This window comes from Eleginops maclovinus, chromosome 12 (genome assembly GCF_036324505.1).
Source record: "Eleginops maclovinus isolate JMC-PN-2008 ecotype Puerto Natales chromosome 12, JC_Emac_rtc_rv5, whole genome shotgun sequence".
NCBI classification, from domain to species: Eukaryota; Metazoa; Chordata; class Actinopteri; order Perciformes; family Eleginopidae; genus Eleginops; species Eleginops maclovinus.
In genome coordinates this window covers 27,824,301-27,850,629 of record NC_086360.1, presented here as the reverse complement: position 1 = coordinate 27,850,629, position 26,329 = coordinate 27,824,301, and the positions used below count along the sequence as shown (strand labels likewise).

At 42.8% G+C, this 26,329-nt stretch overlaps 2 protein-coding genes across 2 annotated transcripts in view; one reads left to right on the top strand and one right to left on the bottom strand.

Annotated features, from left to right (window-relative positions):
* The window catches only part of cux2b (cut-like homeobox 2b), a 154,157-nt gene that overhangs the window by 121,699 nt on the left and 6,129 nt on the right, over window positions 1-26,329 (bottom strand). Inside the window, exons 2-3 of the mRNA XM_063897575.1 lie at window positions 24,888-24,984; window positions 22,400-22,530 (exon numbers count right to left, since the gene is read on the bottom strand). Coding sequence (XP_063753645.1) covers window positions 22,400-22,462 — 63 coding nt within the window. The 5' untranslated portion in view covers window positions 22,463-22,530; window positions 24,888-24,984. The remainder of the gene's footprint in view (window positions 1-22,399; window positions 22,531-24,887; window positions 24,985-26,329) is intronic.
* LOC134874188 (nuclear factor 7, brain-like) lies at window positions 1,359-3,201 on the top strand. The gene is given in 2 exon segments (XM_063898226.1): window positions 1,359-1,647; window positions 1,650-3,201. Coding segments are annotated over 2 exon segments (1,389 nt in total). The 5' UTR covers window positions 1,359-1,628; the 3' UTR covers window positions 3,020-3,201.

Sequence of the window (26,329 nt, the reverse complement as noted above, 5' to 3'; positions counted from 1 at the left end):
AGAACACAATAGGGCAGTGATGGCTCTTTTTGTAGGCTGATTTTCCATTTGATTTTGGATTAATGCAGAAAGATAATCTCTGTGTCAAACAGACTTTTATGTTTTGTTCAGCAGGATAATCTCTACATATTCTAAAAGCTAACGTTCGGCTACAGCATGGTCACATGACATGGTCACAACTGCTAAGCTAAAGGTGGCTAGGCTAATTCTAATCTTCTGGTTTAGCACTAGCAGCATTGTGAGCGATTCATTTACAGCTACACCGCAGTACCACATCCATCCTCTGTGAGTGACTGCAGGATGAAATATGACCCAAAATCTCATATGAGGACATAATAACTCTGTAGATTCTCTTGGTGTCGATGTCTCTGCTATGAGGAGCCAAGAACATATGAGTCAGTCAGACTGTATGCTAAATCTCATGTGAACAGTTTATAATAACTCTCACAGAACGAGAGCCAAGTCCCCATTGCTGACATTCATAAACAGAAGTTAGCCAGAAACTAACTCAACTAATCAGTGTGCAGTGAGCTAGCCAAGGTTAGCTATTCAGCTAGCAAGCGCTATCTATCTATCTATCTATCTATCTATCTATCTATCTATCTGTAAATAAAGCTAGCTACCCATCTAATAAGCTAACTACAGGCAGACAGACAGACAGACAGACAGACAGACAGACATCTTTAAATCCAGCTAGCTAACGTTAGCTACCCATCTAACAAGCCGAAACCCTGATCCATGCCTTCATCTCATCAAGACTAGACTACTGCAACAGCATCCTCTGTGGTACACCATCCAGACTCAACAAACTCCAGTACATCCAGAACTCAGCCACCCGTCTCTTCACCCACATTGTTCCCGTTACCACATCACCCCTGTCCTGCAGAACCGCCACTGGCTCCCCGTCCCACAACGCATCCACTTCAAGATCCTTCTCCTCACCCACAAAGCCCTCCATTAAAACTGCTTTTACAGACTGGTTCCATGACAGACAGACAGACAGATTAGATAGATATCTTTAAATCCAGCTAGCTAACGTTAGCTACCCATCCATCAAGCTATTGAGCAAATGTAAGCTTCATGCAATAGTTAGCTAAACTGTTATACCTTAATAACAGTTCATTCAAAAGCTTAAAACTAGTTTCTTTGGCAGGTAAAGGTTGGTAAAGCCGGAGACACTGTGCAAAGTAAAAGCAACCGCTCTCTTACTGACAGTGCCAAGACATAACACAACAATGTGGACGCATCCTACAGCAAGCGAATACAGGTGAATACAGCATGACTCATCCATTTGGAATCAAACTCAACCTGATAAACTGTCATGATGAATCTCCACCCACCACCTGACTCACCTGAGACAAACCAGGAAACAAGTTGTTATTCTGCCTCACTGAGAGGACACACACACACGGTGAGCGACGGACTATAAGATTCAACTTCACACCGACAGCTCTTCCACTGAGAGAGGACGTCCACAGGAGGGAATCCTGGAACACCTTCCACTTCAAGCAGCTGCTGAATCCACACACTGAGCGAGAGTTTCTCCAGAACAAAGACTCACAGTGAAAGTAAGTCTCAGGGAACAGGGAGCGGCTGCTGCTGAGTTTACTGCTTCACTCACAGACAACATGGCTTCCAGATTAGAGGAGATCTCTGCTGTACTGTGTGCCATGAGGTCTTTAAAGACCCTGTCGTCCTGTCCTGCAGCCACAGCTTCTGTAGAGGCTGTCTGCAGCACTGGTGGAGGGAAAAACGAATCAAAGAGTGTCCACTTTGTAAGAGATCTTCAAAGTCAAAACCTGCGTTGAACCGGGTGTTGAAGAACCTGTGTGAGAGTTTCCTGCAGGAGAGAGATCAGAGATCTCCAGAGGCTCTCTGCAGTCTGCACTCTGAGAGACTCAGACTCTTCTGTCTGGACCATCAGCAGCCAGTGTGTCTCGTCTGCAGAGATTCAGAGAAACACACCGACCACAGATTCAGACCCATCGATGAAGCTGCACAGGATCTCAAGAAGGAGCTTCAGGAAACTCTGAAACCCTTCAAGAAGAAGTTAGAGACTTTTGAGCGAGTTAAAGTGAAGTTTGATCAGACAGCAGGACACCTGAAGGTCCAGGCCCGACACACAGAGCTGCAGATTAAGGAGCAGTTCAAGAAACTTCACCAGTTTCTAGAAGAGGAAGAGGAGGCCAGGATGGCTGCACTGAGGGAGGAAGAGGAGCAGAAGAGGAGGATGATGGAGGAGAAGATGGAGGCTGTGAGCAGAGAGATAGCAGCTCTTTCACTCACAGTCAGAGCCACAGAGGAGGAGCTGAGAGCTGCAGACGTCTCCTTCCTGCACAACTACAAGGCTGCAGTGGAGAGGCTGCAGCGCCCCCTGCTGGAAGCTCCACAGCTGCCTTCAGGGGCTCTGATAGACCAGGCCAAACACCTGGGCAACCTCAGCTTCAACATCTGGAGCAAGATGAAGGACATGGTCTCCTACTCTTCTCTCATCCTGGACCCAAACACTGCTGGTCCATACCTCATCCTGTCTGAAGATCTGACCAGTGTGAGAGCAGGAGGAGAGAGACAGGAACTTCCTGATAATCCAGAGAGGGTTGATCGTTTCTTATCTGTCCTGGGCTCTGAGGGCTTTAACTCAGGGACTCACAGCTGGAATGTCCAGGTTGGAGACAGTAGAGACTGGGACCTTGGTGTGTTAGCAGAGTCTGTCCAGAGGAAGGGATTCATAGAGCCTGGATTATGGAGAATACAGTTTGCTTGTGGTAATTACTCAGCATGTTCTCCATCAGCTCCAGACTCTTCTCTCCTCCTGCTGAAGGAGCTCCAGAGGGTCAGAATGAATCTGGACTGGAACAGAGGAGAGCTGTCGTTCTCTGATGCTGACACTAACACACACATACACACCTTCACACACACTTTCACTGAGAGGATGTTTCCATACATTTATAGCTGTGATGAACAACCAGTGAAGGTGTTACCAGTGAAGGTCTCTGTGACTGTAGAACAACAGAGATAGACAATCAAGTATATTTGATTGTGCAAATCCAAGATTGTCGTAAGATATATCGATGTGTGTGTGTTCATCAGGGAGCAACGATTTAATTATGTATTTGGGTCAGAGTGATTTTGGTGTTGTCTTTATTGTTATTTTTGATGACTTGTTGATAAAAGAAATAAAAAGAAATCTGAGGATCTTTATTTTGGCACCGCAGTTTTTTTAGTAGACTTATTAGAGCTGAGGCGAAACTTCAAACTTTACAACTACAGCACGGTCACATGACTTCACGTCACCACCGCTAAGCTAAAGGAGGCTAATGTTGGGCTATAAAGGAACTACAGCACGGTCACATGACTTCACGTCACCACTGCTAGAAAGAGGCCATATTTGTAACACGCTACGCTGATTTTGATGAATTTTTGGTTGATTTGAAATATTAAGGGGACTCAAAGCTAGCATGTTTTAAACTGCAAAAGGCCAAAATCGATTCAATATCCTCAATAACCCCTCGAGATGACACCAAAATTGCCAAGTCATTTTTGGGCTATTGTATGCACAATTCATGCTAATTAATACAACTTACGGCAACATAGAACTTTGGGGTTCTCATCATTTCAGGGTTCACACTGCTGGCAAGTAGACTCTATTAAAAGATTGTCTACACAACCCCACTCTGATTACTCACAACTCTCATCATCACCGCACAAACACCCCCAGCAGCTGGAGAGGGCCCTCCACACAGCACAGAGTCTCTCAGTAATCAGGGCATCCTCCCCCAGAGAGAACAGGGGGGGAGGGAGGCTCAGGGTGCGACTCTCATTTGGGAGTTACCATGTGATCTATCACCTTGGTGATCATGTGCATCCTCCCGTGTTCTCTGAGGAGGGGAGGAACGAAGAAAATGACCCCCTCGGTGCACCAAAAGCAGAAAACACGAGGGCACAACTGAAGGGTTTCTCTTAGAGGCAAAAAAGTGCTAATTGTTGCAGCGGCAATCATATAGCCTCTTTCTACCGAGGTGTTTTAGTTTTTCCTGTTTCCACCACAGCGACATCTGAAAACACCGAACGAACTACAGCGCGGTCACATGCTTCACATCACCACCGCTAAGCTAAAGGAGGCTAATGTTGGGCTATAAAGGAACTACAGCACGGTCACATGACTTCACGTCACCACTGCTAAGCTAAAGGCGGCTAATGTTGGGCTATAAAGGAACTACAGCACGGTCACATGACTTCACGTCACCACCGCTAAGCTAAAGGCGGCTAATGTTAGGCTATAAAGGAACTACAGCACGGTCACATGACTTCACTTCACGACCGCTAAGCTAAAGACGGCTAATGTTGGGCTATAAAGGAACTACAGCACGGTCACATGACTTCACTTCACCACCGCTAAGCTAAAGGAGGCTAATGTTGGGCTATAAAGGAACTACAGCGCGGTCACATGACTTCACTTCACCACCGCTAAGCTAAAGGAGGCTAATGTTGGGCTATAAAGGAACTACAGCGCGGTCACATGACTTCACGTCACCACCGCTAAGCTAAAGGAGGCTAATGTTGGGCTATAAAGGAACTACAGCACGGTCACATGACTTCACGTCACCACCGCTAAGCTAAAGGTGGCTAATGCTGGGCTAAAAAGGAAACCAAACTGGCTCCAGCAACAACGTAACTCATTTCCCTGGAAAACCTTACAGTCCAGGCAGAGGTATTCTTATTATTAACATCCACTTGAGATTTATGCACTTGAAGGTTGACTCCTCTGAGGGTGTGCTCGATGAGTCTGATGAGTTCAGCCTTCAGTGGATCTGACCATGATGGGACGCCGCGCACATTTACCGCTGAGGTCGACATCGTCACCGTGATTGAAGTAAAACCAAGGGCGTCTGCTGGAAGGCTACAGGAGGGACACTCCCCCTCGCACCCCCCATTTACACAAAAGTATCCCCCCCCCCCCCCCCCAAGCTCCTCTCACTCAAGGTGACCAAACACATCATTCAGAGATCTGGAGAGGGACTGATCTGGCTGGCCTCGACACTGCAGAGACGTCAGAACGAGCGAACAGAAGCTTGGGATGCAAAATAGAAATGAGATGGAGGTGGAGAAAATACTATGGTCATTTTTCTTAAAGAAAAAGTACTTATTCAGCACATAATGGCTTTTTCTCATCATCATATGATTATAGAATATTATATTAACCTGTTTTATCAACAATTACATGAGAGCATTCATGAAGTAGTAGTAAATACTCAGTTGATTAGTAGAACAGTGCTGGACATATCATATAAGCACATAGATGTGTTTGTTTATGTAAAACGTATCTATGTGTGAAATAAATGTCTTAAAAAGTAAATGTTTGCTTCTAAAATGTAGTGGAATAGAAGGAAAAAGTGGCGATATTTCAGAAGTTTCCTTTAAAAAGGCCATAGCTATGATCATTTTCAGGTGTGTATCAGTATGTAGTGTCTCTACTTTAAAGAGTCCTCTCCTGCTGATGTTCAGGTGTATATCAGTATGTAGAGTCTCTACTTTAAAGAGTCCTCTCCTGCTGATGTTCAGGTGTATATCAGTATGTAGAGTCTCTACTTTAAAGAGTCCTCTCCTGCTGATGTGCAGGTGTATATCAGTATGTAGTGTCTCTACTTTAAAGAGTCCTCTCCTGCTGATGTTCAGGTGTATATCAGTATGTAGTGTCTCTACTTTAAAGAGTCCTCTTCTGCTGATGTTCAGGTGTATATCAGTATGTAGAGTCTCTACTTTAAAGAGTCCTCTCCTGCTGATGTTCAGGTGTATATCAGTATGTAGAGTCTCTACTTTAAAGAGTCCTCTCCTGCTGATGTTCAGGTGTATATCAGTATGTAGAGTCTCTACTTTAAAGAGTCCTCTCCTGCTGATGTTCAGGTGTATATCAGTATGTAGAGTCTCTACTTTAAAGAGTCCTCTCCTGCTGATGTTCAGGTGTATATCAGTATGTAGTGTCTCTACTTTAAAGAGTCCTCTCCTGCTGATGTTCAGGTGTATATCAGTATGTAGTGTCTCTACTTTAAAGAGTCCTCTCCTGCTGATGTTCAGGTGTATATCAGTATGTAGTGTCTCTACTTTAAAGAGTCCTCTCCTGCTGATGTTCAGGTGTATATCAGTATGTAGTGTCTCTACTTTAAAGAGTCCTCTCCTGCTGATGTTCAGGTGTATATCAGTATGTAGTGTCTCTACTTTAAAGAGTCCTCTCCTGCTGATGTTCAGGTGTATATCAGTATGTAGTGTCTCTACTTTAAAGAGTCCTCTCCTGCTGATGTTCAGGTGTATATCAGTATGTAGTGTCTCTACTTTAAAGAGTCCTCTCCTGCTGATGTTCAGGTGTATATCAGTATGTAGTGTCTCTACTTTAAAGAGTCCTCTCCTGCTGATGTTCAGGTGTATATCAGTATGTAGCGTCTCTACTTTAAAGAGTCCTCTCCTGCTGATGTTCAGGTGTATATCAGTATGTAGTGTCTCTACTTTAAAGAGTCCTCTCCTGCTGATGTTCAGGTGTATATCAGTATGTAGAGTCTCTACTTTAAAGAGTCCTCTCCTGCTGATGTTCAGGTGTATATCAGTATGTAGAGTCTCTACTTTAAAGAGTCCTCTCCTGCTGATGTTCAGGTGTATATCAGTATGTAGAGTCTCTTTATGTATCTCATACTGTCTGTGCTGCAGCTCCTCTTTTCACCCTCTGTCTGAAACCAGAGCCCAGTCTGTTCGGATTGGTTAGTTGGCCGGCTGATTGGTCAACCGCTTAGAGATGTCCCGCCCCTTAGCCTATCACGTACAAAATGTTTGAGCGCTAGCCAATAGAAGCGCGAGTATATAGTGATGTCACTATGTTCAGGAAGTAAACAAAGGAGTCCAATGGAGGCGTTCCAAACCTTTATAACACACTGCAGGAAAAGGAAAACCCCTCTTTATGTAGAAAGTTAATCAGCTTAATGCATATCAAACGCGGCAACACTTAGTATACATGAAATGGAAATACTCAGGTACAGGTTTGTCAAAGATAGTACTTAAGTGTGGTACTTTCCAGCACTGAGGGAAAAAGAGTCACAGTCTAAATATTGAAACTGCATTAATAATCAATAAGATCCTTTTTCATGTGAGGAGAATCATCCCAGCAGGAAACACTGTCCACATGCATGATGTTTTGTGATATAAGTTACCCCCCCCCCCCCCACCCCACCCACCCCACCCCAGCACCAAATTCCTCCTCCTCTTCCTCCTCTCAAGCGTTCAGCAGCAGCCCGGAGCGATGTTTAGCTAAACCTGCTGGCCTACGTAGGCAGAGAGAGTCCCCAGAGGGCTGAACAATCAGACAATTTCAAGATCATGAAGCATTAAACCAATCCCGGCAGGGTACACTAATTAAACAGCCGAGCCCGGCACAGCCAACCAATCCCCACAGAGCAATTAAATCCATCCCCTCTAAAACACTGAGGAACCTGTCTGGGGAAAACTGCGAGCAGAGAGGAGAAGGGAGGGGAGGAGAATATCATAAAAATTCTTCTGGAGGAGAGAAAAAAAAGCTATAGGGGGAATGCAGCAGGAGGCTAACGAGGAAATTGAAAAAGTCTTTGTTCTTTTTTTACACGCATTGAGATTTCCCCGTCACTGGAGGTGTGCGACGGCATTTAAATGCGAAAGACAGTGACCCCGTTGCGATCAGAAGTTGCATATTTAATTAAGATTACAAGGTCTGGAAAGCACTCGTGAGACTGAAGGGGAAGACAGAGTAGCCTGAAGGCCTTTATTACACACCGGCAGAGCGGCTAACACAGTCACAAACCCGGATCGATACCCGATGCCCTCCACCGCCACAGTAAATGAACAGGTGATAACGGAGGCACGACCGAAACGGGGCTTTTCAGGGGAAAACGGGGCGGCATGCAGAGTGATATTTGCATGATACTGCAGCGGCAATGTGTTCAAATATAGGATAACTGTCAATAATTCCCAATAGATGTCCTCTGACGAAAACATCAGAATTGGAACGACGCCAATCGAAGCACGGCATCATTGGGCATTTCAGGGGGAAAACACATGAAATGAGAGGCCTACTAGACCTTCAACCAGCCATTACACTGTATATGTTGACATTAACAAATCTTATAGCTATAGCTGTTATTTGATATCTGACACGATGTCATTTGTACGTTTTGAAGACTAAACACCAAAAATGCTACGATGACATTGAAAGCACGGCTAAATTTGGTTTTCCAGGGAAAAATGGATAAACTGAGAGGCATGCAGAGTGATACTTGCATGATACTGCAGCAGCATTTAAGCTATATGTGTTAACATATATGATTTCTGACATTAATAATCCAGAATCTCAGGGTCAGGTAGGCACATTCTGCTGTGTTATTACCTATTGGGAGTTTTGGAGACACCAAAAATGGTTTAATGACGACAAAGACAAAGCAACTTAGGGGTGTTTGGGAAACCCACGTGAAATGAGAGGCATGCAGAGTGATTTTTGCATCATACTAGACCTCCTACACACCACCAACTACAATAAATATGGACAAATATTAGTTTCATGACATCAAAAATCCAAAATCTGATGTATTTTAGTGGTTTTTGGAGACGAAAACACCCAATTGGTTCGGTGACAATGGAAGCTCAGCTAAATTAGGCTTTCAGGGGAAACCCCATACGCTGAGAGGCATGCAGGCTGATATTTGCATGGTACTGCAACTACTAAACTCTAGCAAATAGGCTAATAATCTCAAATCTAATGCGTAGATAGGCCATCGTCCTCTTATTTCTGTACATATTCTGCATCACTGTGTTTCCTGGTAGTCTTGGAGATGAGAAAAAGTTAGGTAAAGACAATTATTTAAAGACTTTTATGAGTCAACAAGGGACTGAAGTGTCTGATTCAGAGAGACAGAGAAGCAGAACAGAGAGAGAGCACGATGCTGCTGCAGATGTACGTCTTTAAAAGGAGATTGCATTCACCAAAATTGCATCGCAGTGCAGAAATAGACTTATATATCTGCAAGAATAAAACCTAAATGCACGTCTAGTTTGGCAAATTGCATTCATAAGAGTTGTAACACAGTTTGGAAAGAAATCTCAGAGAGTTATATTTAAAAAACATGGATAAATGCACGGCTAAAGTTAAGTGTTTCTGCAGCAGCGTTCACCAACATTGCAAAACCTGACAAAATAAAACCTAAATGCACGTCTTAAGTTACGATTTTTTGCACCAACATTGCATCGCAGTGCATGAAGCAATCTGAAAGACCTGCATCTCCAAAACATGGGAAAATAAAACCAATATTCTTGGCTAAAGTCAAGTTTTTTTGCAGTTTGCAGGAGCTAATCCTTTAATATACAGACATGTCATATATAGCATTACACCGTGTAGATCTACTGGCATTAACAACCCTGAGTCTCATGGCTAGGCTAACTCTGATGTGTTATTCCCCAGGAGAGCCTCGGTGTATTTCGGTGGCGTTGGAGACAAAAACGCCCCAAATACTCGTTTCAAAGCGGCTGCAGAAGCAGAGGTGTGGACAGGGAGACAGACTCCCCCCCCCCCCCCCCCCCCCCCCTCACTGAGGCGGTGTATAAATCACAGAGCCCAGCTTCACGTCTCCACTTCCTGTTCCTCTCCATTAAAAATGATAAACTGTACCTCTTGAAGCCACTCGCTCGCTTTAGGGTCCCAGTCTGCACCTTTTTTCCCGGTGAAGAAGCGCGAGAGCTGATTTATTCCATCCCCTCCCATTGTTGGGGATGAATAAGAGAGTAATTAACTGTGTGGGGGGAGCAGCTGCACAAAGAGCGGCTAACACCACACGCCTGATCCATCTGCCGTCGCTGTAACACACCTTTTGTATTATTTTGATAAATAAGAGCACATCTGCTTGGTGATAACAAATGCTGCTTTAATGCTCAAAAGACCACCAAGAGGCCGTCTTCCCGGGTCTTCTTCCCCACTTAAATGAGGACAAATGGGCCTCACGAAATGCTCCACTACTCCTCCTGCAGACTGGTAAACACACTGTGAGCTGTGGCACATAATGAGAGCGCCTGAGATCCCCCAAGACAGACCCTGGAGGAGGTAAGTGAAGCATTGATCTCAGGAGCACCGTTCACACCGCGCTAACCCCCGCGCTACATGACAACCCGCGCCAGGAAACACGCACGTTTAGGGAGGGGGGGGGGGGGGGGGGGTAGAAACAGGCAGAGATGAAATGGACAATAGAGGAGTGAAATACAACAAGCTGACAGAGAGAAAGGGGGGGGGGGGGGAGTGTTCATTGTAAACCGAGTAAAATGAAAAAGAAAGCTGATGTTCAATATGTCAGCAAGCAGGGCTGGGGGGGGGGGGGGGGGGGTTGAGGTTCAGGTGTATATCAGTATGTAGAGTCTCTACTTTAAAGAGTCCTCTCCTGCTGATGTTCAGGTGTATATCAGTATGTAGCGTCTCTACTTTAAAGAGTCCTCTCCTGCTGATGTTCAGGTGTATATCAGTATGTAGCTGTCTCTACTTTAAAGAGTCCTCTCCTGCTGATGTTCAGGTGTATATCAGTATGTAGAGTCTCTACTTTAAAGAGTCCTCTCCTGCTGATGTTCAGGTGTGTATCAGTATGTAGTGTCTCTACTTTAAAGAGTCCTCTCCTGCTGATGTTCAGGTGTATATCAGTATGTAGTGTCTCTACTTTAAAGAGTCCTCTCCTGCTGATGTTCAGGTGTGTATCAGTATGTAGTGTCTCTACTTTAAAGAGTCCTCTCCTGCTGATGTTCAGGTGTATATCAGTATGTAAAGTCTCTATTTTAAAGAGTCCTCTCCTGCTGATGTTCAGGTGTATATCAGTATGTAGTGTCTCTACTTTAAAGAGTCCTCTCCTGCTGATGTTCAGGTGTATATCAGTATGTAGTGTCTCTACTTTAAAGAGTCCTCTCCTGCTGATGTTCAGGTGTATATCAGTATGTAAAGTCTCTACTTTAAAGAGTCCTCTCCTGCTGATGTTCAGGTGTATATCAGTATGTAGAGTCTCTACTTTAAAGAGTCCTCTCCTGCTGATGTTCAGGTGTATATCAGTATGTAGTGTCTCTACTTTAAAGAGTCCTCTCCTGCTGATGTTCAGGTGTATATCAGTATGTGGTGTCTCTACTTTAAAGAGTCCTCTCCTGCTGATGTTCAGGTGTATGTCAGTATGTAGAGTCTCTACTTTAAAGAGTCCTCTCCTGCTGATGTTCAGGTGTATATCAGTATGTAGTGTCTCTACTTTAAAGAGTCCTCTCCTGCTGATGTTCAGGTGTATATCAGTATGTAGAGTCTCTACTTTAAAGAGTCCTCTCCTGCTGATGTTCAGGTGTATATCAGTATGTAGTGTCTCTACTTTAAAGAGTCCTCTCCTGCTGATGTTCAGGTGTATATCAGTATGTAGTGTCTCTACTTTAAAGAGTCCTCTCCTGCTGATGTTCAGGTGTATATCAGTATGTAGTGTCTCTACTTTAAAGAGTCCTCTCCTGCTGATGTTCAGGTGTATATCAGTATGTAGCGTCTCTTTATGTTTCTCATACTGCCTGTGCTGCAGCACCTCTTTTCCCCCTCTGTTTGAAACCAGAGCCCAGTCTGCTGTGATTGGTCAACCTGCTTAGAGATGTCCCGCCTCTTAGCCTATCAGGTACAATGTGTTGGAGAGCTATCCAATAGAAGTGCGAGTGTTCCATAGTGAATTTGGAGATTTCAGCCTTTGCAGACCCTTTACATGCACACAAACCTATAGAGCTCTTTAGATCCTCTACTTAAAGTAAAAGTACTAACGATACACTGTAGAAAATACTATATGACAGTAGAAGTCTTTCAGTACGATCAGGAAGTGTACATAAACCAGAAACTTTTTAAAAAAGGGAAAGCAACAAATCTTTGTGTTTGAGAAGCTTGAACTAAGTCATGTTTTACACCCAAAAAATATCAGAAAATGTTGCAGAAATCGCTGCCATTTCATAATTTCCAACACTCAATGTTTTAAATATAATATTTTAAAGTACTTCATATTTTCTGTGTTCAAAAATTAAAGCTGTTAAATAAATCTAGTGAAGTAAAATGATAATATTCCCTTTGAATTGAGAGGAAGAATAAAGTGGCACAGACGGAAAATACCTCAAAGTTGTACCTGAGTAAACGCGTTATTCTGTGGTATTAGAGGCCGCAGCTTTTTACCCATGAGCCTCCTCTCCCCTCCTGAAGACGAGCCACACTAATGTGTCCCTGAAGTTTTGTTAAGGCCGGTTATTTACTCCTGCAAAGCAAAGCCTACGGGCAGCGCTGCCATGAGGAGTCTGGGAAGGGGAGGGGTGGGGGGGGGGACAACATGTCGCAAAAAGAGAAATCCTTCTGCTAGCGGTGTGTGACATAATTCCAGAGCTGCAACATCTCTCCTGGGACATGTCTCCGTGCGCTAATGTTCAGAAAGCTCTTTATGTCTCTCATACTGCCTGTGCTGCAGCACCTCTTTCCACCCTCTGTCTGAAACCAGAGCTCAGTCTGCTCCGATTGGTTAGCTGGCCGGCTCTGTTGTGATCGTTCAACCCGCTTAGAGATGTCCCGCCCCTTAGCGCTAGGTGCAAGTGTTCCGTAGTGATGTCACTTCGTTCCGGAGAGACCAAACAAAGACTATTTTCTCTAAATTCTCCTTGTACTTATTTTTAACTTTATCTTGTCCAACATGAGACATGAGGAGAAGAGCAAGCGCTCTTCTTGGGTCTTCATAGCCGTCGATGCAGTGTAAGGATTTCAGTTTTGATACCCGAGCGCTGTGCTTCCATTAAAGTGCCTATTTGAGTATGAATAGGTCCTGAAGAGGCCTCTCTTGGTTGGAGTAAAGCATGTTTTTGTTTCTCTGGACCCTCATGTTATAGGTCACTCAAGACGATTGCCTATTAATAACATTCTTCCCGTAAAGAATTTTACGAGCTGACCAGCGACTCAAATGTCTGGTTTAGAGAGATAGAGATGAAGAACAGAGATACGGAGCACGATGCTGCTGCAGATGTACGTCGTTTTAATGGAGATTGCATTCACAGACATTGAGATACAAGAAATCTAAGCAGACTTTCATCCACCGCTATAGCATCGATGTGCAGGGACAGACTTACACGTGACAAATCTGAGGAAATTGAACATTGAATGCACGTCTTAAGTAGCATTATGTAACATATAAAGCTAAATGCATGGGTAAAGTTACATATTTTGCAGTTTGCATTCACCACCATCGCATCCCAGTGCAGGAAGAGACTTACACGTGACAGGTCTGAGAAATGTAACCTAAAAGCACGGCTAATGTTTCATATTTAAAGATTGCATTGACTTGTGGTGCAGGCAGAGACTTTCATGTAAATAATCTGGGAAATAAAACCAAATTCATCGCTAAAGGTACGGTTCTTGCAGTTTGCATTCACATACCTTGCATCTCAGTGCAGGAAGAGACTCACACGTGACAAATCTGAGAGAATTAAACCTTAAATGCATGTCTTAAGTAGCATTGCACTCCATTCTAGGGAGAAATCTAAGAGACTTATATTTCAAAACAAAGCTGAATGCATGGGTAAAGTTAAGGTTTTCTGCAGTTCGCATTGACCACCATTGACTTTCATATAAATAATCTGGGAAATAAAACCAAATTCATCGCTAAAGGTACATTTCTTGCAGTTTGCATTCACATACGTTGCATCTCAGTGCAGGAAGAGACTTACACGTGACAAATCTGAGAGAATTAAACCTTAAATGCATGTCTTAAGTAGCATTAAGTAGCATAAGAAAAGCTAAATGCATCGGTAAATGTACGATTTCTTGCAGTTTGCATTCACCACCGTTGCATCTCAGTGAAGAGAAGTGACAAATCTGAGAAAATAAAACCTTAACGCCCGTCTTAAGTAAAGTTTATTCACCGTTTGCATGCTCCAATCCCTTAATATCAGGACATTTGAAGTGTAGCCGTGCTGAAAGAGAGACACTAACATCCTCCCAGCCTTATCAAACAGCAGCACGGCACGGCAAAATGATTGGAGAGGTATGGAAATCTACTTGAAGGAAGGTCAAAGTGATTAAGCTGACATTAATGACAGGCCTAGTCTTCCTGTGAGAATGCTCACCGCGGCTGTCTCTAAACCCATTTGTCATTCTGCTTCCGCCCGCCGAAGCATCTGCTTTGAAGTCTCTACCACTAATGCTACACAGAGAGGTTAAACAGCTTAATGCTGGAGTCTGTTTCACTCCTCTCGCTCTCTAATGTTCCCCTCGTTTTATGTACCGGCGGGTTAGAGCTCCTGGATTTCACATCTCAATTTGCCCCAGATATCGTCCCCCCTGTAAGAGCTGCTTCTTATTTGCTTTGTTGTCCCCGTCAAAGAGGGGCGACCCAGAGGATGTGACAGACATGCCCCACCCATCGATTCACACAGGAGGTAATAATGGAAGAAGTGTTTGTACGGGCAGGCAAAGCGCCACTGATAATGATGATGGGAGCAGCTTTTATGTTTAAAAAGCCCTGACAACATGAATAAAATAATGAGCAGTATTTTTTTGTGTACATATCTGGGCGTGTGGAATGAATGATACAGTTGTTATGATAGAGAATACAAGACGAGCGCCACAATGAGATTACACTGATGCATGTGACATTAACAATATCAGCAAACAAATATATGAAAGCATGAATGAAAGGGAGCGATTTTCACAGCCAATTTGAGATTGCAGGGTTGTGTGTGTGTGTGTGTGTGTGTGTGTGTGTGTGTGTGTGTGTGTGTGTGTGTGTGTGTGTGTGTGTGTGTGTGTGTGTGTGTGTGTGTGTGTGTGTGTGTGTGTGTGTGTGTGTGTGTGTGGGAGCTGCTGGCACACAGAGCAGGCTGGCAGCGGAGGCAGCCAGGCTCACAGGCTGCAAAGCAATTTCACTGTTTGGCAATACTGTTGTCTCTGTGTGCGGATTAGAGCTGACACCAGAGCAACTGAGTCATGCTAAATGTAGTACAATCACAAGCTTTTGTTCCTGATCTAAAAACCCCGCCGCCTCTTGGATTCGTGGAGGAGAGAGGCTGGAAACAAGGCGAAGACACGGTTGCGAATACACGGTGGCAAATAAGCGGCGCCTTATTTCGCCGTATGAGCAAAGCGTTGCAACATCGCTTTAAAAAAACAACAACAGAGGGATAAAAGTTACTGCTGCTAAAAGTTTCTCTCTGAGGTCAAAGAGGATGTTCTTTAACGACATGTTCAAAAGAGCAGTGTGTAGTGTCTCTACTTTAAAGAGTCCTCTCCTGCTGATGTTCAGGTGTATATCAGTATGTAGTGTCTCTACTTTAAAGAGTCCTCTCCTGCTGATGTTCAGGTGTATATCAGTATGTAGTGTCTCTACTTTAAAGAGTCCTCTCCTGCTGATGTTCAGGTGTATATCAGTATGTAGTGTCTCTACTTTAAAGAGTCCTCTCCTGCTGATGTTCAGGTGTATATCAGTATGTAGTGTCTCTACTTTAAAGAGTCCTCTCCTGCTGATGTTCAGGTGTATATCAGTATGTAGTGTCTCTACTTTAAAGAGTCCTCTCCTGCTGATGTTCAGGTGTATATCAGTATGTAGTGTCTCTACTTTAAAGAGTCCTCTCCTGCTGATGTTCAGATGTATATCAGTATGTAGCGTCTCTACTTTAAAGAGTCCTCTCCTGCTGATGTTCAGGTGTATATCAGTATGTAGTGTCTCTACTTTAAAGAGTCCTCTCCTGCTGATGTTCAGATGTATATCAGTATGTAGAGTCTCTACTTTAAAGAGTCCTCTCCTGCTGATGTTCAGGTGTATATCAGTATGTAGAGTCTCTACTTTAAAGAGTCCTCTCCTGCTGATGTTCAGGTGTATATCAGTATGTAGTGTCTCTACTTTAAAGAGTCCTCTCCTGCTGATGTTCAGGTGTATATCAGTATGTAGTGTCTCTACTTTAAAGAGTCCTCTCCTGCTGATGTTCAGGTGTATATCAGTATGTAGAGTCTCTACTTTAAAGAGTCCTCTCCTGCTGATGTTCAGATGTATATCAGTATGTAGAGTCTCTACTTTAAAGAGTCCTCTCCTGCTGATGTTCAGGTGTATATCAGTATGTAGTGTCTCTACTTTAAAGAGTCCTCTCCTGCTGATGTTCAGGTGTATATCAGTATGTAGAGTCTCTACTTTAAGAGTCCTCTCCTGCTGATGTTCAGGTGTATATCAGTATGTAGTGTCTCTACTTTAAAGAGTCCTCTCCTGCTGATGTTCAGGTGTATATCAGTATGTAGAGTCTCTACTTTAAAGAGTCCTCTCCTGCTGATGTTCAGGTGTATATCAGTATGTAGAGTCTCTACTTTAAAGAGTCCTCTCCTGCTGATGTTCAGCTGTATATCAGTATGTAGTGTCTCTTTATGTTTCTCAGACTGCCTGTGCTGCAGCTCCTCTTTCACCCTCTGTCTGAAACCAGAGCCCAGTCTGCTCTGATTGGTTAGCTGGTCGGCTCTGTTGTGATTGGTCGACCACTAAGCAATGTCCCGCCCCTTAGTCTATCACATACAATAAGTTGGAGCGATAGGGTTCAATAGTGATGTCACTATGATCAGGAAGTAAACAAAGGAGTCCAATGGAGGCGTTTTAGGCGTAGGGATCACAGGGATTTTAGCCTCTGCAGACCATTTACATGCACCAAATCCTAGTACAGGAAAGGGAAGAACCAAAAACAAGATCAGGGCCTCTTTAAAGGAAACGTACTAACTGCACCTAATTTATATTCTCAATTTATCCTTAAAATGATAGAACATACAAATATTATGAGAGGAAAGCAGGAACTTGCCATGTTTAAGAACGTGTCAACAGCTATTTCTGAAATGTCCGCATTAAAATAAAACAATGAATTGATTCTCAAAATAGCTGGTGAGTATTTTCCAGATTTTTTGGGATTACGTTTCCATGGAGTCCAGGTCATATTGTGCAGATTACTTCCTCCATTACTTTATAAATGTCAGTAAACTGTGGGAAAAGACCACAGCAACTTCTCAAAACCCCCCTTAGTTTAAGTCCTAAAGATTTTCACTTATATGATATAAAGTAGTAGAGAGAGGAGGCTTGTTGTATTTCCTGATGATCTGCTTTGCCTTATTATTAGTCGACCAATGTGTGCAGCTGTAGAGTAATTGGGTCATGTTTACTGACATGTGTCTGAAAAGATGTCAAGAGCAGGTCGTGGTGGGTGAGATCCGGATCCTTTGAGGAGGGAGACGATGAAGGAAAACAAAACAGTTTTGCACAGAGGAAAATGGAAATGATCTCTGAGGACGAAAACAAAAAGGTCTCCACTGAGAGAAGAACCTGAAGGATTTCTTAGTTCCTGTATCGTTGAAATGTCTGAATATGTAAAAAGACTCTATCCCAGTATCTCAAAGTCCAAGGTGGTCTTTAAATATCCTGTTTGTCAGTAAAAAGTAGAGAAAAGACAGAAAGAAATCCATATTTCTGACAATAAAAACGCATTTTTGCCTGAAGAATTATGCTTTTTGGCTATTCAACTAGTTAATGCATGTTCATCCATGCAGACATATATATATAATATAGCAGAAATTCACATATTCGTCCCCAAAGTCTCAGTCTTAATTATTAAAAAAGCTGAAATGCCAACAATTAGCTTGACTTTAATCAAAAACATATAGCATGTGCTCGCTTTTCTCAGATATACTTGCAGGATACATGAGGATCACTTGCAGACCGACCCCGATAAGACTGTATCAAACACCTTCAAGTACACAGATTATTGTGCAAACTGCAAAGATACAAATGATAGGCTGCTTGTAGTCAGTCTTAAATATGCAAAGATGCCGACAATTAGCCTGAATTCTAGCAAATATGCACGGAGCACACACAGGTGTCAGAAATCGATGAACTCAGCAGACCTCAAGTGGAAGAATCTCCTTTTTCCTTCATGATTATGTGACACATAGCATGGTTTCGCACAGAAATGGACTGAAATGACTGAATATTATCAACATTTTTGGTGTCTGCTGTTGATTTTCTGTCAATCTCTTCATGTTGTTACAATTTTTGCAATAAAATAATGCAGAATTCAACATTTCAGCCGGCAGTAAGGTGCACTTCCACCCTGTTTGATGCACCTGGCTCTGCAGACTCTCTTCTCTTCGCTCGCTCTTCCTCTCTTTCTCTCTCCAGGTTGTGTTTTGGCCCCCGAGTTGTTTTTTCGGGCCCGGCAGGACAGACCCTGACCCGTCCTTTTCATACTCGCCCACGGAAATGCCATCTGGCTGGTGTGAATGATTACCACAGCAACGGCCGGGTGACCTGCAGCCAGCGGGAACCAAGGTCACTCCACCTCAGCGCGGCGCACTCTGCTGCCCTGCTTTCATCAGCTGCAGGTGAATTATTCATCCTGTACGCCGTGCACTCTGCACAAACACCCAGAAACTGCACCGTCAGATCCCTGATATAATCACCGTAATGATCAAACACTCGTCCCAGTGTGCACAGCTCAAATAAATATATTCCATGTGCGGGGAGACGGGGAACCAGCTGCAGAGATTTTGAACCGTGACCACGAGAAGTGAGCGAGTTAATTGATTTCTGACACATGTAGCAGAGGATGTCACGTTCAGGCTGCATGCATGTTTGCAACCAGAGGCGTGTAAGACAAAAAAAGAGGAGCAGATCCATGATCGCTTCGTAAACTATAAGATATTTCAGCGCTTAAGAGACTGGATTTTAGCAGAAATGTTGAGCTATCTTAGTCACATGATCACAGCCAACACCAGAACTTTGTCTTACCAACAAACCGGCTGAGAGTTTGAGAAATGCTATTCACATTTACTACGATTAAAGATGATTGTGTGTGTTTTAGCTTTAACTGATTTCTGACTCGTGTAGCAGAGGATGTCACGTTAAGGCTACACGCATGTTTGCAACCAGAGGCGTGAAAGTATCTGTGCTGCACGCAGGAAAGAGGAGCACATCCACGCATGCCTTGTAAAATATATGATATTTCAGCGTCAAAGGAACTGGATATGTTGTGCAATCTTTGTCTAATACTTATTACCAACAACAAAGTTTTATCTGAATATGAAACCGGATGAAAAGCATGAAACACACAATGTCAAGGTGCTATATTTTAAGCCAAATATTCACATTTTAGCTTATTTAATCTGTAAAATGGAGAATTTGTGGGCTGTAATGTATTTCTGCAATGTAAACATACAGTTTGCACAAATCTCCATGTAGTATCAAGTGTTTTATTTAGAGATGCAGTGAAAAGACGATGGAGGAATCAGTCGACCGGGTGAAAAACAAAGAGAAAGTGAACGCTCGCGGTTCACATTCAAGCGTGTGCATGTTAGCTGTAGTTGCTACATGCATGTCTGCAACCAGAGGCGTGCAAGATCTGTGCAGACGGAAAGAGGAGCAGTTCGAAGCTCGCCACGAGAGATATATGACATTCACAGCGCTAAAGAAACAGGACTTTAGCAGAAATGTCAACACATGCAGGCGTGTGGAGAACTATACATGATCACTGCCAACACCGACACGGTGAATCTTACAAAACAAACTGATGGAAAACAAAGAGAAAGTGAACGCAGGGTCTCTATATTTGCTAGAATTCAAGCCGATTAGCTGATTCAGCCTTAGTGAATTATGTGAGACAGATAAGTCGACTTAGAGATCAGAAAACGACTTTGATAGTCGATTATTTGTTGCAAAAATGTCAATAAAGGCCACTTTAAGTCTCAAATAGGGACTTTTCTGCTCATCTGTTTTATATCAAATTAAAGGCAGTATCTTTGTGTTTGAGACGGACAAAACAACACATTTAAAGGCACCATGTTGGACTTTGAAAAACTGGGAGAGACATTTTTCTGTATTTTCTGACATTTGAAGGATTTCAGGATTCAAGGATCGTCTAGGTTTTTCCAATAGCTGTTCCTCATCGGAGAAAAATCTACATTTCCATCCATGCATATCGTTGACCTTTGCTCCATAGTCTTCCTCCTCGAATTATGACGACCTGCACCTCACATCTCTGACCAACACCTGTCAGTAAACATGACCCAATTACACCCGAGCTGCAAACACCAGTCCACTATTAGCAGGTCGACAAATCTGTAATTGTAGTAAATCATCAGGAAAATACTGGCCAACTATTTATATACTGCATTAATATTACATTTTCATGCAAAAATGCAATTCTCAGCCTCTTAAATATGGAGATTTACTGCTATTCTCTGGCTTATATCATAGAAAGGTAAAGACCTTTAGGGGTTTAGACTGACAAAACAAGACATCGCCTTACTATTTTGTGACATTTCATACACTGAGGAGAGAATAACCTGCACAATATCACCTGGACTATTGAAATCCTACAATCTGGGGGTGCTTCCAAGGTTAGTCGACTATTAATAAGTACAAAAAACCCACTAATTGTAGTACATCATCAGGGAAATACTCGCCATCTATTTATATATTGCATTAATCGTCATTTTTCATGCAATAAAGCAGTTTTCCTCCTCAAACATCGAGATCTCCCGCTTCTCTCCGTTTTATATCACATTGAAGTGAATATTTTGACATGTTGAGACCAAACCTTGCAGATTTTCTGACATTTCAGAGACCAAGCGACTAACGGAGGGAATAACCTGCACATTTTCACCTGGACTACATGGAAATATAGTCCTAATTCCTAAAAACTGGGGGTCCTTCTCCACCTTTATGAACTGTCAATACTCCATCTGAGGATGAGGTCATTCAAGGGAAACTATCATTATTTATTTTTGTTACAGACCGGAGGCTACAGCCTTTTTATTGTACACCACTACATCACTGCTCCAGGTAATGGCATCCTGCAGGGCAGATCACATCCAGCTCCTCACTCAGATTTAATGAAAAACCTTGAATGTATACATCTATCATGAGGGGGGAGGAGGAGGAGGAGGAGGCTACATGCATAGCTCCTGCAGCCCGGAGCAGAGAGGGGGTCCAGCGGCCGGGAGCAGCAACAGCACCCGGGCAGAGAGACACCAGCAGCGGCTCTGGTTCCCGCTCCTCCTCGGTGCTGCAACACACACTGCCACGCGGCTGTCATCTCTCATGTTACAGAACATCCGTCACTCCGCGCAGACGCTGCCCTTGCGCCGGCCGAGGCTGATTTACAAACATTAGCGGGGAATACAATTACACAGCCCCACCCCCCCACCCCCTACCCCCCTACCCCCCAGCCCTCTGCGGCTGCAGGAGAGAGTGGAGTGGACACTAAAACATAGCTTCTTTTAACATTCAGAAATATCATGCACCTCTCAGCCCAGGGTGCTGCCAGGTCCTGTATAGCATGTTTAGGATGGATGCACACAGAGCCTGCACGACTTCTCATCAGAGGGACTTACAAGCCAAAAATACATACATGTGAGAGTGGAGTGGACACGAACAAACAGCATCTTTTAACATGCATTCATAAAACATGTGGGATATATATGCACCTTCCAGCCGAGGATGCTGCTCATCATTTAGGACCAGACACAAACACACCCTGCACGTTTCGCCTCAGAGAGCAGGAATTAAAAGCTATTTCTTGCACGAAAATCTGAATATAATTGTCGCGGCTGCAGGAGAGAGTGGAGTGGACACTGCTTGTTTTAACATGCATTCAGGTTTACCATGTGGGATATATGCACCTTGTAGCTTAGGGTGCTGCCATGTCATTTAATAGCATGTTTTGGATGTGGTACAAACAACACGCTTCATGCACAAAATGCTATAACGGTTTTATTTCTGACCTTCTCACCAACTTATTCCCAAATGTTGTTGATGTTTGCACCACCAAAGCTATTTCCTTGCATGTGTAATAAACTCAATTCTTATAATAAACTTTCCCTTCCACACATCAAACTTCCCCCAGCATGCAATATCTCCTGAAATACCCCAAAACCAAAATGAATGTGTCCTACTGAAAGCTGCAGCACTAGCCGTCGACGCATCAAACATTAAAGCTGGGGAGGAAAAAAGTTATGTCCAAAAAAAGCACCGGGATTCAGGGGTAGCGTTAAAAGTTTCCGTGCATGTGAGATAAGAAACCGAAAGATGTAGAATGAGGAAAAGGCAGGAAAACTGGGGAAATGCTCGGGAGAGAGCAGTGCTGTCCGCGGTGCTGATCGCAGGTCGGTGTGGCTTTAACGCAGGATCAATGATTGAACCGAACAAAGGCAGAACAGAGATCAATTTCTAATAACTATCAATGCAAACACCGCCAGCTGCACCGTGCATGAGCCCGAAACCCCTCACCGTGCACCGGGGGAGGACAGGCGACACACACCGCTGCGGGAAAACGCGTAAAAGAGGCGAAAAGCACTAACCTGGAGCCGCCGGAGATCAAATTTCTTCCAATATTGAAACATCGATCCTACATCGGCGGCCATCTTGGGGGATATTGAGGAGATTTTTTTTCAGCGGCTGCAATAAATATGTGGGCTGGATTCCCCCCTCTCTTAAACAGCGATCAGCGAACAGAGAGGGATAAATAAAGAGCGAACATCAGGCTCTGTGTTTGACAAGTCTGCACACATGTTTCTGTGCAGCCAAAAACAGGAGCAATGTTGTTGTTTTTAGGAAAAAGTCAAAAGTGTGCACGGTGCTCCGTCCCCCGACATTAACTGGACATTGCACTTGATTTTTTTTTTTGCTTTGGCAAAGTTATCGATACTGACGTAAAGCCGGACTGATCGATAGCGTCTGCAGAAAGGAAGGAGATGATGTGTAGATTAGCAGAGTTCAGGGAATTTAGCCAAGCCTACTTTTTTTTTTTTTTTTACAGTGTTTAATAGCTGGAGCATACGGGACCTGCAATTAGAGGCAGTGGTGGAAACCAAAACTACATTATGGACCTTTGTAGTCATTTCTATCTAAGAATTTGGTTGAATGCCGTTTTATCTTCCTGCAAATCAGAAACACAGATTTTATTTTAAAAGGAAACGTAACTTTAAACTGTACTGCACATGTATTTGTTTTGAAATAAGCATTTTTCAGGTGCTAAGCGTGCATTCAAATGATGCTATCGACATATTTACGCTCATTTCTACAGTGAGAGTTTCACTTACTGGCGTTTTCTCTCCTGCACATCAGAGGAATGAACTATGTTAAAGAAAACTTCACTTTTAACTTTAATGCAGATGTAGTTTATTTCAAATACTCCTGTTTTAAAGTGCTTATCATGCGTTCAGATGATACAAATGTACTATATTCTTTCAATGTAACCTATTTACCATTGCTAGGTATATAAGAAAGTGAAAGGAAGTCAAATTCATCAATATATTACATTTTAGTAGGCTTTCCTTTTTCTGCATCGATAGTGAAAGTCTGGGTTCCAGTGCACCCATATTAATAGTCAATGAAAAGTCATTTCTTTTGTGTGTGTTAAAAAAAAGCTAGAGTTTTTTAGTCAGTTAATGAAAACAACACCTGAATGATAAATAAAGAGACATGTTTTACTTTGTGTAACTTAATGAAGCACGAGGAGCTCTTTGTCTCTCTCCTCTCACTGTGAGGCTCGGTCGCCCCCTGCTGACACACACAGGGAAGTGTGTGTCTGTGTGTGTGTGTGTGTGTGTGTGTGTGTGTGTGTGTGTGTGTGTGTGTGTGTGTGTGTGTGTGTGTGTGTGTGTGAATGCTTTGATAGTGGTCACTGTGCACCAGTGTCTGGAGCTCTGAGCTGATACGTACGGTGGCCCTGAAGGTCAGAACACACACAAACAAACTGTCATTCTAAAATGAGATATTAAATACATTCACCTGTAAGTGTTTATTTAGTGTCTGATATCTTTCTTTTTCCTATTTTAAAACATCTTATCAGATAGGAGAAGCCTGCGCAATCTAGCCATCACATTTAATTAGAACTTCATAGAAAGACAATGTGTGTTCATCCTTTAAACGGGCTCTTTTGTTTTGATTCATTTGACTACTGTAGAGACTTACTGTCTGCTTTGAGTTGCTCCACTGATTCTCAAGTTCTCCTGATTCACATTAAATCCCTCTGAGACACTTCCACTATTTGATTTTGGTTGTTTTTCATACCTTTTATATCTGTTTTACATCCTTTGAGGTTGTGTTGGTCTCTTTTTAGTCGTTTTATGTGTCTTTACGTTAGGCGCTCCCCCCTCTTTTGTCCTCTCTCTCCTCTCCTCAGGTGCAGCTGATCTGCTCCTGGCTCCGACTCCTCTCAGGGTTTCCTGATCTCCACTCATCAGATATACATAAGGAAGGAAAGATATCTCTAGTAGTTTTATTTGTTCATCTTTTTTGCACCCTTACTGGTTTCGTTTGTAGTTGCTTTGACTGGATTTGTGGTCCCCTCGTCCCCTTTCAATTACAGATCTGAGTACTGTTTGCTCCACTGATTCTCAGCTTCTCCTTATTCACATAGAGAACCTCTCTGAGACACACTTTCTCACATTAAAGGGGTCAAAGTTAGGGCGTTAGGGGAGTAAAGACCGGCTGCACAAGATGTTTTCTCAGTTTGATCTTGCTCCTCGTCTCGATAGCAAGCTCTTGTTTTCTACAACGGATGAAGCAGAGCGTTTGTAATCCCGTTCATGTCTCAGGGATAGGAACAGAGTGTCCCGGCTCAATTTGGAGCACGGGGACCCAGGAGGGGACTTAAACCCACAACCTCCTCCTCCAGAGGGGGACGCTTCTGTCCGTCGGGCCCCTGAATCCACATCCAGCCTCGCGAAAAGAGAAAGACATCTGAATCTCATGGCCTCAATCAGCCAGCGCTCCTCAAAATAATCCTGACCTCACGTTCACATCAACAAGAGCTTTTTCCAAGAACCACTTTTAAATTAATACCTTCAAAAACTGGAGCTTCATCCGAGGCGTTCAGAGGGGAAATTATCCAGGAAAGAAATCCTTGTTTAGAGGAGGTCAGTGGACGAGGGATTTCATTCTGTGGAAGGAAGAAGAATATCAAGGCATGTATGTCGGGTATTAAAGAGGCCCTGGTTTGTTTTTCTCCTGTAGTGTGTTATATAGGTTTCAGTGCATGTAAATGGTCTGCAAAGGTTAAATTCCCGCACTTTCTCTCCCACATCACTATGTAACACTCGCGCTCCTATTGGCTCCAACACATTGCACGTGATGGGCTAAAGGGGCGGGACATCTCTGAGCAGTTGCCAAATCACAACAGAGCCGGCCAGCTAACCAATCAGAGCAGACTGGGCTCTGGTTTCAGACAGAGGGTGAAAAGAGGTGCTGCAGCACAGACAGTATGAGAGACATAAAGAGCTTTCTGAACATTAGAGCATGGAGACATGTCCCAGGAGAGACACTACATACAAATATGAATAGGGCCCCTTTAATCTACAACCTACTTCTCAACATTTATCAGTTTTTTAGCTTCTTTTTAAAACTGCTGGCCAACAAGCATCGGAAGATATCGACTTTTTTTATGAAACGCATGCTTGTTGTTTTAGAGAAAGACACTCAGCCTTTATAGTTGTTAAGACGACTGTTCATGTCGTTGGTTAGACATTTTATAGTGGCACTTTTTGTTGTTTTTTGTCACCGCTTTGGGTGTCTTTGTGGTTGTATCCACATTCATCTGGTTCATAGTAATGACTTTCTGTAGGTGAAGTGATTAGGGCGGGTGATTAGTGAACCAGATGATGGTGTATTCAAATATTCATTAGGAAATGGGATAATGTCTTGCAATTTTTATGAATATAAATTATCAAAAATAATTAAATACCTGATGCAGCTTCATTACAAAGGGTTCATTACAAAGGGTTCATTAGAAATATAGGATGTGGATCTCAGCTTGCGTGTTACATGGGCCTGAATAACATCAGTGTTTCTGTGTTTTCTGAGGGTAGTTTAGATGATGATGTGGGCTGATAGCGCCACCTGCTGGACAAGAGAGGGACGTGAACAAAAGGAAAACTGATATATAAAACGAAATATAATATGTCATGTATTTGTAATTTATTCCATATTTTTACCAATTTGGCAATAGTATATAATATATATTAAAATGTTTATAACATAATGAAATAATTGAATGGAAAATGAGTTTAAAAAATGCCATTTCCTATTTTTCATAATAATGATTAAAATAGAGACCACGAAAAAAGATTAAAATATAATTAATAATAATATACAAATAAAGAGAAATAAATAATAATAATAATAATAATAATAATAATAATAATAATTAATAATAATATTCAAATAAAGAGAAATTATTATTATTATTATAATAATTATTATTATAATAATAATAATTATAATAATAA